The 18138-nt window shown below is 36.6% G+C and overlaps 3 protein-coding genes across 16 annotated transcripts in view; 2 read left to right on the forward strand and 1 right to left on the reverse strand.

Annotated features, from left to right (window-relative positions):
* The window catches only part of klhl24a (kelch-like family member 24a), an 802375-nt gene that overhangs the window by 741198 nt on the left and 43039 nt on the right, over positions 1 to 18138 (forward strand). The window lies entirely within an intron of this gene.
* Positions 1 to 18138, forward strand: part of camsap2b (calmodulin regulated spectrin-associated protein family, member 2b) — a 112248-nt gene that overhangs the window by 26962 nt on the left and 67148 nt on the right. For all 13 annotated transcript variants that reach the window (XR_015478870.1, XR_015478873.1, XR_015478871.1 and 10 more), the window contains exon 3: positions 7275 to 7436. Coding sequence is in view for 8 of the 13 variants with exons in the window: in XM_087241284.1 (XP_087097410.1) it covers positions 7275 to 7436 (162 nt within the window). In the remaining 5 variants the exon portion in view is untranslated. The remainder of the gene's footprint in view (positions 1 to 7274; positions 7437 to 18138) is intronic.
* On the reverse strand, positions 7602 to 18004 carry LOC147846478 (sterile alpha motif domain-containing protein 9). Of its 2 annotated transcripts, XM_087241278.1 has the most exons (2): positions 17907 to 18004; positions 7602 to 14153 (listed from the first exon to the last, which is right to left on the reverse strand). In XM_087241278.1, exon 2 carries the CDS (start codon positions 14143 to 14145, stop codon positions 8872 to 8874), a length of 5274 nt encoding a protein of 1757 aa, XP_087097404.1. In that variant the 5' UTR covers positions 14146 to 14153; positions 17907 to 18004; the 3' UTR covers positions 7602 to 8871. The 2 variants fall into 2 exon arrangements, with proteins under 2 accessions (XP_087097404.1, XP_087097403.1); XM_087241277.1 differs by lacking the exon at positions 17907 to 18004 and having other exon boundaries at positions 7608 to 14914.

The following is an 18138-nucleotide window of genomic DNA, read 5'->3' on the forward strand; positions in this document are numbered from 1 at the left end:
AATGGAGACATCTGAAAGCAAAGGCAGGGCTGCTGACATTCGCCTTTCGCAAAATTAAATTCACAAAGTTTAGTCTTGCATCCTCTCCTTTTAAGTTCGGACTTTGCAAGTTTGACGTGGAAAACAAACTCGTGAGGACAGGATGAGTAAATCTTCAAAGGGAACAGTGTACTTTATAATGTCATTCGCATCACTCTGGCTATGTTGTCTTAATATGTTAACAATAGAATGAAGACATGATATAAGAAACTGTCAATTTTTATTTTGATATTAGCAACTTAATAGACACCAAAAATGTTGAGGGGTCGTGTAGCTACATATTTATATGAGCGTCATCTTCACTGTATGAATATTTAAAACAAAACACAGCCTATAACATGACTGCCTCCTTTCATTTTTATTAAAAAATATGAAATGCACCCTTTCTTTTGCTGAATATCTGTTTTAAAAATCAATATTGGCCCTTATTACATTATAAAAGTTTAACATACAATACGTTTTTACTATATAGGATGTAAAGGCAAGCAAATGCAGAATCAGTGTACATGGGTACATAAATTAATAAACTAAATAATATTTGCGCTCAGCCAAAACACACATGAACATGAGAACAATAGATTCAAAAGACCAAAGTCGGGGAATATGTGGTTAGATATAGACAACAAGATGAATTAAATATCACGTTTAACAGATATAGTGAGATTAGATCCAGCGGTAGATTCTTGATGAATTCTCCAACGTGCACTGCTCTCACCTGGGGTTTTATGTTTGAAGCACCCGCTGAGTGCCTGGAGCTCAGACGTGCACATACACTGCAGCACATGCCAGACTGTTTGTGTGGGCACATGATGTGTGTTTTCAGTGGTATAGTGTGAACAGAGAGTTGTTCAGAAGCACTAGCTGAAACGCCAGTGTGGATGTGAATTGTTTTTATTCTAAAACACCGTTTTAAAACTAAAACTTATTAAAGACGGGGCCTACATCAACATGAAACATCTAAAGTTTTGAAATCAAGATAATTCATATAAACGACTCTCAGTCAACTTAGTTTTTTGAGAATCAATCATTATGGTTAATTAAACTGCACTTTCAGATTTAAAGCTGTGGTATACACTGCATGGAAGGTCATTTACAAAAACCCATAATAGGGGCTCTTTAAATGAGGTATTTAAAAGAAAGAACACTAATCAAATAAGAAAAAAACTTTCAGATTTTTACCACTTACAGGTGTTTTACTGGCATTTTATTGAATATTCCTTATTTGTCAGACAATCCCTGTTCAACTGGCAGCAAATCTTTTAAGTTTTTACTGGCTTTGCAGTTCTAAAGCGGCTGAACCCATTTGACAGCAGGTTGTCTAGATGTAGACTAAAGATTATTTATTTTACAACACCAAAGCACCAGCTCTAAACCAGGTAAAGGGTCTCTAAAACATTGCTGTATCAGGTGCTGAGGATGAGGTTACTGTGATCATTGACCAATTACAAGACTAATAGTTTTGAACATGGCAGCAGAACACGTTAACTCTTGTATTTTCTTTCTATTAGAACTACGACAAGCTCTGCAAACACGTTATTTTCCCTTTTGCATTTATACTATGAACATTTTATTGTCGCTTGTAATCTCTATCTACACCATTACCAGGGAAGTGACTCCTGAAGGTTCACAGCCCTGCAAAGTTTAGTTTCAACCCTACTTCAACACTTACCTGTAGGTTTCAAACAAGTCTGAAGGACTCAAATAATAGATACATTGTTGAATGCTCTTTTCTTAAGTTCTTATGTGTGTAACAAAGTGCAGATGCTTCATATTAGGGTTTTATTCATGCAAAGTTATGTTTGGTGATTCGGGGATTTGCAGCAGCCTGCAGTGTAGAGAAAACTTATCAGATAGATTCAATCTGACAGAGCCGTACAATCCTGTGCTATCTCTGATCAGCACTGTTTGAGGTTTGGGCTTGTTTCTACAATAAAAGATTATAAAAATGTGCGTAAACATGCCTGGAACCCCTAAAATAGACTTCAGTGCATTGTGTTGAGTACTATATGAACAAGAAACAGTAAGTAGCCTACATTATTGTAAGGATCCATTCATTCAAGTTGCCTTCAGTGGACTTACCTAAGCAGAGATTACCAAAAAAAGGAAAATGGTCATTTTCTAACTCAGTGTGTGTGTGTGTGTGAATCTGTTTTTTTTAATAGATGGCAGCTCCATGTTAAAGAGATGCTGATGTAGCAGTTATAAGTAAATTCGCAAAAGCCTGTGGCCATTAAAAAAAAATAAATACTGGTCAATACCGATCAACTGATCTCTCTCTTATAAGTACTACACTGTAAAGATTATTCTTAAACTATCAGTTTTCTGAATTTTGTGATTCATATTTTGTATTTCCCCCTGTTTATTGATGCTCTTGAATTGCAATTTGGGCCCTTGATCGTTTTTCCAACAACTTGTAACCTTGAAAAGTTACAAAAAGTTACTTTTATGAACATTTTTAATAGTTTAAAGTGACATATTGTCTGGGCTGGTGTTGTATATTACAGTAGAAAAACTTGTAATAAACTGCCAGTACATTTTCTGTTGTTTTACAGACTTATTTTCTCTCTATATTATTCCTTATACAATATATTATTTCAAACAACTAAAATGTCAATAAAAGTCACTTTGTTAAACTGTAAAGTTGAATTTTTAGCATCAAACATGGACAGAGCAGAGATCAACATCCCATAATGCAATTCACAACCGTTAATAAACAGAAAACACTTGTGAATCACAAACTACAGAAACTGCTAATTAACAGATTTTTTTTACAGTACACTTAATGAAATGTCAAAAAAAATGGCTTGTAAATCATGTCAAGCAATGCGTTTACCTTAGGATAGCCGTTTGTTACACAATTAGTTAGTCACTTAAAGGTTAGTAAGAAACAGAAAAAATAAGATCTTGCCCATTTTCCTAGGTTGTCTATAAAAGCATCATTTTTCACCTATCATTTTGACAGTCACTATGGCAGAATCTATTTCACTAGCTTACATCTTATTTACCTATATACCTATATCTTACAAAATGACAGTATACACAAGCAGCACGTGATAACTCCATACTAATATGCAAAATGTTTGGTTGGAATAAAGGGAATGTTTTTGGACCCTGGCGATAATGCTTGGTAAGCTTCTTGGACTTTTGGTATCTCTAAGACAGACAGTAAAGCTAAAAATGCTTGTCATCTGTTAGTGTTCATAGCAAAAGCTTTGTTTTTGTATTCTCAGTGCACACAACCTTTTAATTTTAAGTCAGCCAGCCAAAGCACTTCTGGGGATTTGTCTTTCCTTAACAAAATCGCCATGTTTAAGATCTGATTTCATAAAAAAAAACCTGTGATCTTTACTGCCTGATTGATATACGATGTAAAGTGGGTCTGAGACTGGAAAAAAAAGCACTGCATTAAATTCCATTTTTCCCTGCCATGTCTTTGAAATATGAACATTTATTTTACCCCAGTATTTTCAATGGAGTTTCTGCACTAGCCTGCTGCTACTGACGGCGCTAACATTTCCTCTGTTGTTTTATGTTTAAACTTCTAAGGGCCTACTTACACTATGCTATCCGAACCGTGCCCAGGCCCGTTTCCCGGATCCTTTGAGAAGTGTGAGTGTGCTGATTCAGCGTGGTTCACTTGGGCTTTGGCGCAGTACACTTGTGTGTGAGTGCAAAATGCGCCAGAGCCCGAAACTGAGGGTGTTCTCACACTATACAGTTGCCTTGAACCAGGCCAAAAAAACGCTTGTCCCTAGGGCTGTCAAAATTTATTGTTTTTTCAGTGCACCGCGATGCAGACGCGGACAATTTGGTATTGGTTCAGTAATAATCATAACCGTTTATTATGCACTGACGTCATTTATCTCCTAAGCGCTCTGTTGCGAGGGAGGTGAGCGCCTGGATTTACAACACTCATCAGCCAACTCAGGGCCGGCCCGTGGCATAGGCAGTGTAGGAAAACACTGTAAATCCAGGGGGCACCAGAAATGAGCGCGGTTAAGTTGGTTTTGTTTTCGATATTCCTGACACATTCAGTTATAGCAGCAATAACTCAAAAACCTCTCACCCTAAAAAGATCTAAAGTGTGTTTCCTGCAAAAAGACAAAGCTGGTTATGTGTCACAGCTGTCTTTTTCTTTTTTTTCACTCGACATTACGACCACTGATCTCTTTAAGCACTTGCAATATGCGTTTAGCTGAGAGAGCTTGCGCGGAGCGGAGCTCTCAGTAGGGGACCGTCGGAAAAGTGCTTATTTTTTACTTTTTTTTTTTTTGTGCTCTGCTCAGTGCGAGCTCTCCCGGCTAAATGCATATTGTGAGGGCTTAAGTGTGTGTGTGTGTGTGTGTGTGTGTATGCGTGTGTGTGTGTGTTTGTTGCTGTCTATGTTTGTGTATGTGTGTGAATGAAAGAAAGTGTGGTCCTGTGTGTCTGTGTGTTTATACAGACAGCTTGTTATAGCCTCCCCCCAAAATATAACACTGTGTATGGAAAGCATCGTCAATGCACCGTGATGCACCGAGATATTGAATTGAACCGAATCAATGGTATGATAATCGTAACCGAACCGAACTGCACTGTTCATTAGAGAAGCGCTCTCGCTCAGCACAGTGGAGATTTCTCTAGTTATATTGTTATAGTCGTTTGGGATACGGTGGCACACAGTCAAATATTTCGGCAAACAGATCAGCCACTTTTGACGCTCATAAGCAATCATAAAGCCATCATGCTCCAGGAATTAGGAGGTTTACTGAAGGTGCGCAGCTGTCGTGTAGTGAGGGGTTTGCGTCTTTAATAAACTATGACAGTTTTCGTTCATTTAACGTTAGGAATGATTAATAAATCCATTTCAAGCAGTCCCTTAAAAGTCATGTCTTGCTTTCAGTTTCGGGTTTAGGCGTGTTTTGCACTCACACACAAGCGTACTGCGCCAGAGCCCAAGTGAACCGCGCTCAGGCTCACCTCTTCCAACCGGGCCAGGGCCGGCCAAATGAATCGTACCTGAACCCGATTAAGCGCACCCACACTTCTCAAACGATCCGGGAAACGGGCCTGGCCACGGTTCGGATAGCATAGTGTGAGTAGGTCCTTACATTACAACATTAATTCTGTAAAAGAAACCTTATAAAATGTTAAAAAAAGGTCACATTAACCTTTTATCAGAAGTTTATCATCGGCTAAAAAACACTAGCTGTGCCTATGCCCCACTGAGTTTTTAACTTTTATCAAGCAAACTGTCAGTTGGAGTAAAAAAGCACATACTTGGCATAACGTGTTTCTTCTGAAATTGATTTATACAGCATGTTTGGGTTTAATCTTGGCCAGGCCTAAATTCGTTATTCAGGCATGGTGAAAAGCCTAAGCTTGCTGATCTCCTTGGATTAAACTGTTATATGTTCATTTTAGTAGCTTAAGGATTTTTGTTACTAATCAGAAATCTGCACTTTCTTTAGTGCTGGTCCAAGAGACTTTAGGCCAGTCAGCGCCTGTAGACTATTTTACCACTTTGCTTGATGCTGTTTAAAGTTGCAGTTAGAAATAATAATAGAAACAACATAATTTTGAATTGCAAGCCAAAGTCATATGGGATTTGCCTAGCCGACAAATACACAAGTAATGATGTACTGCTATTGCTATTGTAATTAAGTGTTTTTTACATTGGCAAATGGCATAAGGAGAGTACAAGATGGAGTTTTGGTCAGGCGTTCCTCCACCATTTCCAGAGGAAAGCAGGCGAGACAGAGTGGTTGTTCACATGTTGACCTTGTCTTAATAGAGTTGTAGTGTGTTTGAACAAGCATTATTTTAACAAGTAGCAAACTAACATTTTGTTTTCGGAGTAATTTTTGCTAAAAGTATTATATAGCATAGATGCGTATAAATGTCCTTCAGGTTAAGATGATTTTTAAGTTGTTTTTGTGATCGCAAATTTTGATCAGCTTTTTGCACCAATTCTGGAGACAATCTGAGGATTTAAGTAAGGGGATTTTCTGAAATCTCATTAATCTGTTTTAAGATTGGATGGGCTAAACTAAATACTTTCCAAAGGCTGAATGCACTGATAAGAAACAATTTTTTCCCTCTTGAATGTTAAGGCTCTTCTGCAGCCCCTGAAAATAGCAACTTTACAATTTTAATATAGATGCTACTTGGCTTTAAATGTCTTGAGATCAATTTAATTTAGATTTATGCATTATGATGCTTTTAAAATCTTAAAACAATATGAATTAGATTTTAATGATTGTTAATACACTATCCGGCTTTTGCACTAAAAGTTTGTGCATAAATAGTTACATCCAGCCTTTTTGATGTATAGATTTATATAATAAAAATACAAATAATATGCCTGGAACCTCTATGTGTGTACAATATTACATTCAGTTTCTCATGCTATTCAACTTTAATAGCATAGCGCCCTCTGGTGGTCAAAGTGACAAAGCAGATACTGTATAAACAGTCCGTATTTAGTAGTATGGACAGTGGTAGTTCAAGATATAACAACAGACCATCAAATGTTCAAGCACACACATTTGGCTAAGATATGTGCAGTAATGGTTAATCAGTATTGTTGTATCCTGGGAATCTGCAGGGTCTTAAAAAAGCCTTTAAATGTCTTACATTTGAAAAGCTAAATTTTAGCTCTTTAAAAAGTCTTAGATTCACCGAAATGTTGTCTTGTAGGTCTTAAATAATTTTAAACTGGTCTTATTTTGTTGATCTAAAGCTACCCAATTGATCCAACACACATCCAATTACAAACAATACATCTCAATTACTTTTAGCAAAACTATTTTAAACCAAGATTATAACAGTCTGTTGTCCATACAATTAGTTTTTAAAGAGTTTTTTAAAGTTGTGTTGAATAATATTTATGCATACAACCAGGATCTGCTTGTTTTGATAAATTATTTAAAATATGTGGCTTAGAAATGGCTAATGAGAATTTTTTTGATGGGGCAAGTACTTTTTTTTTTTTTTTGCTAGCCCATTAAAAAATCCTTAGCATTTAGCCCTAAATAAATCTGAAATTTCATTCTTTGTGGTCTTAAAAAGGTCTTAAAGTCTTAAATTTGACTTTGTGAAACCTGTAGAAGCCTTGTGTATCTATCTCAATACGTTTGAAATGTCATTTGTGCTTCATGCAGATTATGACCCATTTACATTTTGTGGTGAGTATTACTAGGATGAAACATGGTGTCAATACTTTGTGATGTCTTTTTTTTCTCTCGTCATTTTAGAGCTCTCACTTGGCAATGATTGACACGTTAATGATGGCCTACACCGTTGAAATGGTCAGCGTAGAGCGAGTTCTGAGCTGCATCCAGAAATTCACTCCTTTCCTTCCCGAGGAAGACTTTCCTTATGATGCTGAAGAGGCTGTGACAACATGGATCAACAAGGTGAGATCCCATAGCTCACCTAACAATATTGTATACATTTTAGAGTAAATTTCAAAATGTGCTTTTTCTGAGTCAAATTGGCCGGAAATATTTTACACCTGTACAATATCTTACAATATGCTGTTGAGCAGATTGCACAGAGAGCTTCAATTATTTTTTTGTTTTGTAATTCTGCATGCATTAACACCATTTAGTCATTATTTGCTCATCTGTAATTTCAAACTTTTTATGAAACCAAATGAAGATGCAAGTTTGGATCAACAAAAGCCCAGCCTCTAAACTAAATAAACAAAGGTGGAATTTTTTGCTTTTAGGAGAACTGTTCCTTCAAATGTTACACTTAAGAGTTTAGGTGTGAGTTGTCTATGTAAATTGCACTCTACATTGTCTATGTTTTCCACAAGTCAATACCAGCAGATCAAATCAGTATACATGTTTATTTGAGGTCATGTTCAATTCATAATCACTAAATCATTTGTCAAAATTTTTTGCATATCCAAAAAGAACAATCAGTAATTGTGTAGTCAGGCAAAATGTGGTCACTACAGTTACTTGTTTTTTAATAACGATGAGAATTGAGTATAATGCAAAGACTTTTAAATGTAAGGTCTACATCTGGTCTATGGGTGTACTCACACTAGGCTATCTGAACAGTGCCCAGGCATGTTTGAACCCCATCTCCTGGTTTGTTTGACAAGTGTGAGTGCTCGGAATTCAGCTCAGGCATGGTTCAGTTGGCCGGCCCTGGCCCGGTTAGAAGAGGTGTGCCAGAGCGCTGTTCGATTGGGCTTTGGCACGCTATGCTTGCAAAGCGAGCCCGAGCATAAAACTGAAAAGGCGGCATCACTTTTAAGGGACTGTTTCATATAGATTTAATAATCATTCTTACTTTTCAATGAACACGAACTGTCATAGTTTATTAATGAAGAAAACCACTCACTACACGTCAGTTGCACCTTAAGCAAACCTCCTAATATGTGCATCACGATGACTTTCATGAACATTTATGAGCATCAAAAGTTGTGGACCTGTTCAGCAAAAGATTTGACTGTGTCACTGCATATCAAAACAAAACAAAACAAAACAATATAACTAAAGCAATCTCCATTGTATGGAGTGAGAGCACTTCTCTTCTGTCAAACTGAACAGTTGTGTCATTGATGATGTAAGTGTGCTCTGGTTGGGAAGGCAAAAAATGCAATGCGAGTGCGGGGAGAGGGGAAGGGGGACAATCAAGCTTAGGCACGGTTTGAGAAAACCATGCCTAGTGTGAGTACACCCTAAATGTCATACTGTATACAGTTATAAGTAAACTATTTTCACTACAGTGTTAAACAAATAGAGTAAAATTGATTTAATAGAATTTCAGTATAATATAATAGTGTTCAAGAGAAAAATTGTGTTTCTACACACCACTGTTATACATCATATATATCTATTGATCGTCTTCATATTGAATGTCATAAGCAAGTGGTCCATCCATGGCAAAGCCAATGTAGAAGGACACTTTCTCAGTGCTGTAGCCGCTTCTCACTCCACCAAGAAATGCAGGACGAACAGGGATTTTAAGATTTCCATACTCTGTGAAGACCTCACCTTGCTCAATAGTACCATTAACTCTGAGGAGTGTTTTTTTAATAAAGGGTTCCTTAAAGATTTCTGCTCGTTGCCAAAGAAGATTGCGTTCTCTAACACTACTTCTAGATCTGTCAAGAGAAACTTTTGTCACCAGCCTCTGTATCCCAGAAGATTGTCCCAGAAAGAAGTGTGGAATGGGTGATCTTGTTTTGTACATGTGGGAGAGTTGTTTTCTTGCTGAACTTCTAATTTTATCAACATAAAACTTTATTCTAGTGCTGTTGACATTTTTTTCTGGGCAGACATTTTTTTCTGGCCAGAGCAAAAGTATGGCAAGATAGAACGGCTCTGGGTATTGAAGCTGTGTACCAGCTTCTTGGAGAATTTCCTCTAATAGCTTATATAGGTCCTCAAGGGATTTTGCCAGCTTTGACTTTGGGGAAATCAGCTTAAGTATGATATGTGCAAGCAGATGATTTGTTTTGTCTTTTGTAGTTTTAATGACAGATTTCTCATGTATGAATGAATATTTCTCAGCAATCATTTCTACTGTTTCTTTCCTGTGCTCTAAAAACTGGAGAAGGCCAGGGAATGTATCTGCCCTTTTTTCCTCTAGAAACATTCGGCACTCTTCAATCTCCATGTTCAAACTTAGTTTAGGTTTTTGCTTTCTCTCTTTTTGCTTTTCTTCTGCTGAGGTGCAGAATAATGAGATGTAATTTTGATATTGTGTAGAGATCTTTTTGTGATTCTTTATGTCTTTCCCATCATCCACCCCCTTTTCTCTCATGTAAGTGAAGTAAATTTCAAGGAAGTCAAATGCCTCTTTTACTTGTGATTTTAAAGATGCCAGAAAGACTTCATAGTCCAGAAGAACTAAAACCAATGCATCATTGGATTCATTATGGGAAATTGGGATGTTTGCACAGGACAGATTTCCTTTGAGGAAGCTCTGGATGTAACGATCTTTCATTGGATCGTCTTTCTTAAACAATGGCAGTTTTTTTATCACGTCAAAAACAATCATGGCTGTGTCAATTTCACCCATGTAGCCAGATATATTATATGGGCTCAACTTTTTGTAAAGTTTCTCTTCGGTTTCAAGAACATCATCTGTCTTTGCCAGGCTTTGAGCTTTTCTAAAAGCTTTGGTTGCTGTGCTTGCTAATTCAAGATAATCCCTCAAGTCTTCAGCTGTGTATTGTTTGTCTTCTGTTTTTTTACACTCAAGTTTATGTTTTAATTCACTTTTTGAGACTTGTCCAACTGTGTCTACAGTGTAGGAATTTTCTTTGATGGCTTTTGCACTGTTTGCCCATTTTTTAGCTTCAGCAAAGTTCTTTTCATTAAGGTACAAATGTCTTGCTAGAGCTTGAGGAATTGTGAAGTCTTTATCAAACCTCTGCAAAGCTGCAGTAAAGATTTCTTGAATCTTTTTCAGACCATTCTGTCTTGAGTTGATGTCCTCTATCAGTGGAGAAAACAGTGTATCCTTCTCTTTGTCTTCTGTCTTGCGGTGACGAGTGATCAACATGCTTTTTATCGATTGAACAAAAACATCTTTCACTGCAAAAGTTCTGAAAAGCACATCACAATGCAACATGTCAAGCACAGTGTCAGCCCTGGAGCAGTTGTATGTCTCTTCTAGTTGTTTCACACATTCTGTTGCAAGGTGCTGGTGAACAAAGCGAATTGCTTTGAATCCTCCATATTCCTCTGCCCCAAATTCAATCAGCAAACAGGAGTAGGGCTCCATTTTCTCCAGCACTGATTCTCTTCCCCACAGTGCAGTTTTAATGCCCAGAAAATCTTCACATAAAGATCTTGAGATTGCTGGTTCAGGCACATATGAATTAAGTAAAGCCAGCATGCAGAAGAGGTGTGCTTGTTTGGTTTCAACTCCAAAATCCTTTAGTATGTTAGTTGCAACATTTTCAACATACATGGGGTCGAAATTAGTTTTCATGATCATGAAACTGTAGAAATTCTCAGTTGTGAAAGAATTTGTTTCTTGAAGTTCTTTAAGCTTTGTTTCAAAAGCTTGTTTTTCTTTGTCAGACAGTCCTGCAGTAATGAACTCGGTCTCAATAACACTGTTGTTGTATCTTAATTTCGGAGTTTTTGTACGTATGCAGTTTAAGATGATGACAAATGCACCTGTTTCTCCTATGATTTTCCTCAAGGAGTTCTGTAGTTCTTGTGTGTTTTCTGTTTCTTCTGAATCTTCCACTAATATGAGGACTGGGGTTTTTAAAGAATTTTCATTTTTTCCACATTTAATCAAATGAGCAACATGTTTGGCCACTTCTTCCTTTGGAACAGAGTTGTCTTTTAACACTGCACATCTGAATTCTTTTCTGAGATTCCACATCACATGCATGGCCATGGTGGTGCCGCCACAGCCGGGATGATGAAACAGATTCACCATGACACAAGTACTTGTGGGATCTTTGATTTGAGATCTGATAGTTTTCTCTAGTTTTGAGTGTTTGTCTCTCTTTATGAACGGTTTTGCTGCAGGTTGCTCTGAGAAGTAAAAGTTCCACCATTTGACTTTGCCTCCCCTGTAGAACTCAGACTCTGTATTAATTTTGAACTCTTCAAATTCTGCAGAGCTCTCGTCATATTCATTTTCACATTCATTTTCACAGAGGACATCAAGGGATGTCATGAGGTCTTCATCTTTCTTTTGAAGTATCACTGAACTGCCCTCTGCAGATGGAAGAAGTCTCTGTGCGTTTTGCTTGTTCTGTCCCAGTTTCAGTATCGTCCCATTGATTTCACTGAGCTCCAGATCATATATACTCTGCTGACTGATGTCATGTTCACATCTGGACTGAATATAATCTCTCCATTTATTAAAGGAATCTACTGAAGTGCAAATGGTTGCTATGTTTTCTGTACCACCAAGGTTTTTATAAAATGACATAAAAGTGTCAAACATTGGGTCATTCATGGCCTCAACCGTGGAGAGGAGAAGAAATATGACTAAGAATCGTCCTCTAGGAAGAGTGTCTGGGTTGCAGAGGAATGAGATCATGTCTTGTACCTCTCCTGCTTTCTGTTTTAGCCATTCACTTGGTTTGAGTGGTCGGTCTGGTTCTGTATTGAGGTCTTTTCTGCCGTTACAGAATACCCAGCTTGTTTGTTTGTACAAGTTGAGATTTTTCACAATAGTTCCTGGATCCCCATGGAACTGACTTGGTGTGTGAAGGTTTGCAACTCGGACATCTCTGTAGTTGTGGCAGGATCCATTTACTACCGAATCTGGATCAAAGTCCAGCACACAGAACAATTTTAAGGTTGTCATGAACTGAAGATGCTGCAGCTGTTCAGGGTGACTTTTGTTTGTTACAATGATGAAATAATCATAATGATCCAGTCTGTTTCCTCCACATGTCAGCAGATTCTTCAGCTTTTCCCCTTGATTTGATGTTCTTTTGCTTTCAGGTCTCTTTTCAGCCTCTTTCCTCCTGTTGTCCAGAACATTGACTTTTGTATTTACTCGAGCTAATTCAGATTGCAGGTCTCTCAGATTACCAATTTTACAAATATCACGGGTTGATGCTCCCTCTCTGATGAAAAGTGATTTTTCTTTGCTCTTTTTCCATTCTTTATCCAGAGTCTGGATGTAAAATAGTTTTCCATCAACTATGCTGTGGGATGGAACAACATCCACCTCTATTATGTATTTGCCAGAGAGTGTGCCGTCAGGACAGAGAACTTCTACAAAGCGTGGTTGTCTGATGCACGCCTTTGCTTCTTCTGAATGTTGTTCGAAGTAGTGTTTAATGCCCTGATTAAAGTGATCAATGATGGTGTCCTTGTTATTAACAGTTACCCCAATAATCTCACCATGGGCATATTCAGAAGTTTTGGAATCTGCAACACCGCAGTGGATGGTTCCGTTTGTGCGACTGTTCATGCATCCAGCAGAAAATCTGAATACCTTTTTGTTGAAGGCCTTTTTTATTGTATGAATGTCATCTGTTCTGCCCAAGAACTTATACTCATGAACTGGATCAATCAGATTACCAGGTCCAGTCTCTGGTGGTAAAGTGTAGTTTTGAATGTATCGATGAGAAGCAGAGCTCTGATCAAATGGATAGAGACTACATGAGTGTTGTCCAGGTTTCCTTGTGCTCCTGTCTATTTCAGTTGTTTTGTCTGCATTGCTGTCCAACAGTTTAAAGTCAAGAGACTGTCTTGGTTCAGATTCTTTGGAGTTTGAATTGACTTCCTGTTGACTGGAACTTCCAAGTTTTTCTTCTTGAGATGGTAACAGTTTTAATTCTTTTTTTTTCTGGCAATCATCTTTTTGAGCACTTGGGGTCAAATCTGTTGATTCTTTATCAATGTTTAATGTCTGACTCTTAGATTTTCTTTTTTTGCTTGATTTTCTCGTAGATTTCTTACCTGTCTTTGTAGATATCTGTGTTTGACCTGTTGAAGTGTTTTGGATTTTCTCAGTTTTGTCCAGTTTGTCCTCATCTTGGAGTGTTTGGGAATGTTCAGGAGATGCAGAATCTGTTTTGTTTTTATGAATTAGGCTATTTGCTTTGATGACCGATGTTTTCATTTTTGCTGACTCTTTTTGTTTAGTTTCTTTGGAGGCTGAATGGCTGGAAGATTGTTTAGGCTTTTTATCTTGTGAAGAGTCTAATGATTCTTTTGGCTTGGAATCCGCATTATCTGTTCTTAATCTCAAAGAATCATCCCCAATGTTTGTTACTTGACTACTTTTGGAATGTCTATTTTTTTCAGATTTTTCCGTAGATTTTTTAGCTGTATGTCTTTGTGGTTGATGTGTTGAAATGTTTTGGATTTCTTCAATTGCTGACTTGTCCTCTTCTTGCATTGTTTGGGAATATTCAGGAGATGCAGAGTCAGGTTTGTTATGCTGTTTTAACTCCTTTAATAGATTGATAATCTTAACAGCTGGACCATGCTTAATGCCAAGGTCAAGCAGATCCTCTCGCTTATAGTAAACCAGTTCTTCTCCAGATACGTCTCCATCATATATCTGTTTTGCATAATTTTTATCTACTTTAACCACTTTAGTTAACCAGTGATAAACGTCATCTTTTGTCCATTCCTCCACTTGTAGTGGAAAGGTTGTTTTTTGACTCATAACTGCAACTGAAAACAACAACAACAACAAAAAAAACATTAAAAAACAGCAGTTTAGCTGAAAGTGAAGGTAAAAATAAAATAGTTTAATTAATTGGTATTAATTAAGTAAGATTTATTTTTAAATAATACTTGTGATGCATGATATTTATCAGAGATTAATCTTCGGACAACATGGGTAAAATATGTGTAATTTTTGTATCTCCATCAAATAAAATCTGCCAACAATATACCAAAAAAAAAAAAAAAGTGCTAGCTGGTAACTCAATAAATAAGTCTGATACAGTATATCCATTATTCATTACCTTTCCGAGTGCAAGTGATCTCAGTTTTACAACTGCGTTGCTATGTCTGCGTCGCTCATTATGTTATCACTTGTAAAGTGAAGGGGTTTCTTCTTTGGGCAGCGGAGAACATGCCATTGCTATATGCATAATCTGTAAGCATTCCTAGCTTGCAGATGTTTATAGTTATTAATGCTTCCAGCTTTAAAAGTATCCAAACAATGACTGAAGTCTCAAAAGTTAGACGGTTCATTAAATAACTTTTAAAAATATAATTTGTTAACAAAAACAGATTACACTCAGATTTTTGCAGATTCTGATGTCCTATAAAATACTTTCATTCATTCATTTTCTTGTCTGCTTAGTCCCTTAATTAATCTGGGGTTGCCACAGCTGAATGAACCGCCAACTTATCCAGCAATTTTTTATGCAGCGCATCCCCTTGCAGCCACAACCCGTCTCTGGGAAACATCCACACGCACACACTCATACACTACGGACAATTTAGCCTACCCAATTCACCTGTACCTCATGTCTTTGGACTGTGGGGGAAACCGGAGCACCAGGTGGAAACCCACGCGAACACAGGGAGAACATGCAAACTCCACACAGCAATGCCAACTAAGCCGAGGCTCGAACCAGCGACCCAGCGACCTTCTTGTTGTGAGGCGACAGCACTACCTACTGCGCAACTGCTTCCCCTAAAATACTTATGATCCTATAATATGAAATACTCTGAAAAACTGTAATTGACAGAATATATAGCCTATATGTTTGGCTGCATTTCAACCACAAATATAGTACCAAACAAATCAGAACAATTGCTTCAAAACTGGTTTTGTTATTGGGAAAAAACAAGCTCTTAGGCTCAGTGACAACCTCATTAAGAGTTGTCGCCACCTGCTGGTGGATTTAATCGGATTAAATGATTTTGACCAGATTTAGGTAAGTTTTGACATAGGGTGTTGTGGGGATTTGTCAATGATAAATTGGCATTGAGACAAAAGATTCAGTTGTTTCTTCTTGTGTAGAGTGTCATAGTGCATAACTACCAATGCCACATCTGTGACTGCTCACTCTAGCATGTTTAATTTTATCCTCCGTCATCCATAAGTTTTGTCAGATAGGTGATGTTAGCCAATAGGAGCAAATAATCTCTTCCGTATAAACCGCTGTAGTGATATTACTTTGATTTGTTTCAAATATTAACATAAATATTATTTATATTACTATTTAGATTTTGGTCACTTCTCACTTAAGGTGAGTGTCAGATAAATACCTCCTTTAATAGTACACCAGCCACAAAATCTCACTGTGGCAATAATTAACAATCAAAGATTGTTGAAATGAATTATACAAATTTTGAAGGAGTTTATTATCTGGCCAAATCTGAAGGATTAGTGAGATTGTCTGATTTGTAGAGCCTATCGCTGTATTATAGACACACTAAACACACTAAATGAACAATAAATGAAGTGCGTAAGAATGAAACATGAAGGTGATTAAGTTGAGGATGGTTTCCGATGGTATCTTCTCTAAAGATAAGAGTTTATTAAGGTAAAACTTATTTTAAAATTACAAATAACTGAATAAGTTTGCTATTAATAGATATCAATTACAAACATCTAATTTTACAGTTGATCCCTACACAGCTTTTAAAGTAGCAAAACGAAAGAGAAAGCTTTGTGGTGATTTTTTTTTTCAGCCCATTAGAAAATACAAGAGCTTTCCATTTTGACCTAGGACCTATATCAGATTATAAGTCCTCACAGGAATCTATAAGTTCTTTCAGATAACTCTCTTAAATGCGACAAACAAATCTTTACTGTTTTCTACCGCTCAGAACACTTTCTTACCAACAAGACTTTGAAGAGGGCAATACAAGCTTTTATCACATCACATCTTTATTACTGCTACTCTTTATATACTGTGACATTTTTAACCTAAAATTGCTTGCTCTCAGTCCAGAACGCTGCCACTGGAATCCTTTTAAAAAAAGAAAAAGAGGGATCACATCACTTAACACCTAAAGGCCCTTCACTGACTGTTTTTAAATCTCTGCACTCTCAAGCACTTATTTTTTCTTATTTGAATTGCTACTTTAGTATTCCTCTTTAAGAACCTTCTTTTAATTACACTGAGTAGAGGTGATTGTGCCTCCTCAGTGATTGGGCCTTGCCTTTGCAATGACCTGCCAGTTTCCCCTAGCTTAACTTTTAGCCACTTTTAAAAACCCACTATGTTTTAACCCACATTGTTTGGAATTTTATTTTTCTAGTTTCATGTCTTATTTGTGTTTTTATTTATTTATCTAATTTATATATATTTTTTAACATCTCTTTGTATTTCTAGTTTTTATGATGTTAAAAGCACTTTGGTCAGTTTTGTGGCTGTTTTAAATGTGCTACATAAACAAAAGTATACTTGAAACTTGAAGCTTTTGAGTTGTTGCAACAGTATGCTTTCCTGTGTTACTGGACTACCATGACAGAATAAAAAGATAAATGTTGGCAACCGATAGCTGAGGCTTTTCTGCAACCTCTTGAGTGGGTACTGAAACTACCATGTAAACTAATAAATAACTCGTGTTCAAAATGGGGTGTGGGTAATTTTATATAAGTGTATCTTTAAACTGGCTGTTTACTGTTTTGTTTACAGTCGTTGCTTGAAAACCACTTATTGAACTTCAAAATCGCCTTTTTCTTACCCAGAATGAAAAAAAAAATTTCATTTTGAAAACACAAACTGGAACACACACATTAATGCAGAAAACTGCCATCTGTGGGAAACACTCAGTAGTAAATTACAGAGACATTTGTAATGTATGTGGCTTTTTGATGATAAAATATTAATTGTAGAAGTCATGTGAAAATGTCAAAATCGCATAATCTGACACAGTGACTGAAGGCATTGTAACCAACAATAAAAATTGTTAGGTATCATTTTTGATGAGTTCTTTGATAATTTCATATTTCTGGATTAAACTTTTATGTTTAATTGCAACATGAATTTCTAATTTTTAATTACATGCCACATGTGATTTTGCCAACTCTGTAATGTCAATTAGTTGTGTTAATACATGCTTTATCTGGTCTGTAATCTTTTGTTTTTAGAAACGTTTTTAAAAATCCTATAAATAAACACTTTGATTTTGGACATAAGATGAAATACATTAAATGAAGTTATAAAAAAAATGTCATTACAAAGTAAATAAAATCAACCTCAATTTAGGGAGTGAAATAGTACTTCAAAAAAGGCAGTCTGAATTTTCTTATTGATCAGAAGGTACACCTAAATTTTTTGAAAGTGCTCTTTAATTTTTTACATTAGGAATGCAAGCTTAAATGTAAGCATAGAACCTTGTATATACAACCATTTAGTTGTTGTAAAAAATTTGTTAAATTAATAGTTATAAAATAGTGCTGACACTAAATAGGGTTGTTAACAAAACATCAGAGAAAGAATTGATAGAACTCACCTAAAGCCTTTCTGTTCTTGGTTGTTAAAGCGCTTTTTCTGCTTGTCGATCTTTAAAGCAGGGAGCTTTATACAGCCGGATCAGTGGCTGCACACAATGAAGTCATTGTCATAATGCAAATATGTTTGTACAGGTTTTGGCAGGTTTTAATTTGCATCTTGACCTTTTAATTTGCATCAAATGGGAAATATTTTTTCTGTGATTATTTGCTCTGTTATGCTTGTTTTTATCA

The sequence above is a fragment of the Danio rerio genome, chromosome 2 (assembly GCF_052040795.2).
Source record: "Danio rerio strain M-AB ecotype USA chromosome 2, GRCz13ab, whole genome shotgun sequence".
In the NCBI taxonomy this organism is placed as follows: domain Eukaryota; kingdom Metazoa; phylum Chordata; class Actinopteri; order Cypriniformes; family Danionidae; genus Danio; species Danio rerio.

Coding starts and splice junctions, on each gene's coding strand:
- LOC147846478 (XM_087241277.1), bottom strand. CDS start 14,184: ATGTTTTTTTTGTTGTTGTTGTTGTTTTCAGTTGCAGTTATGAGTCAA.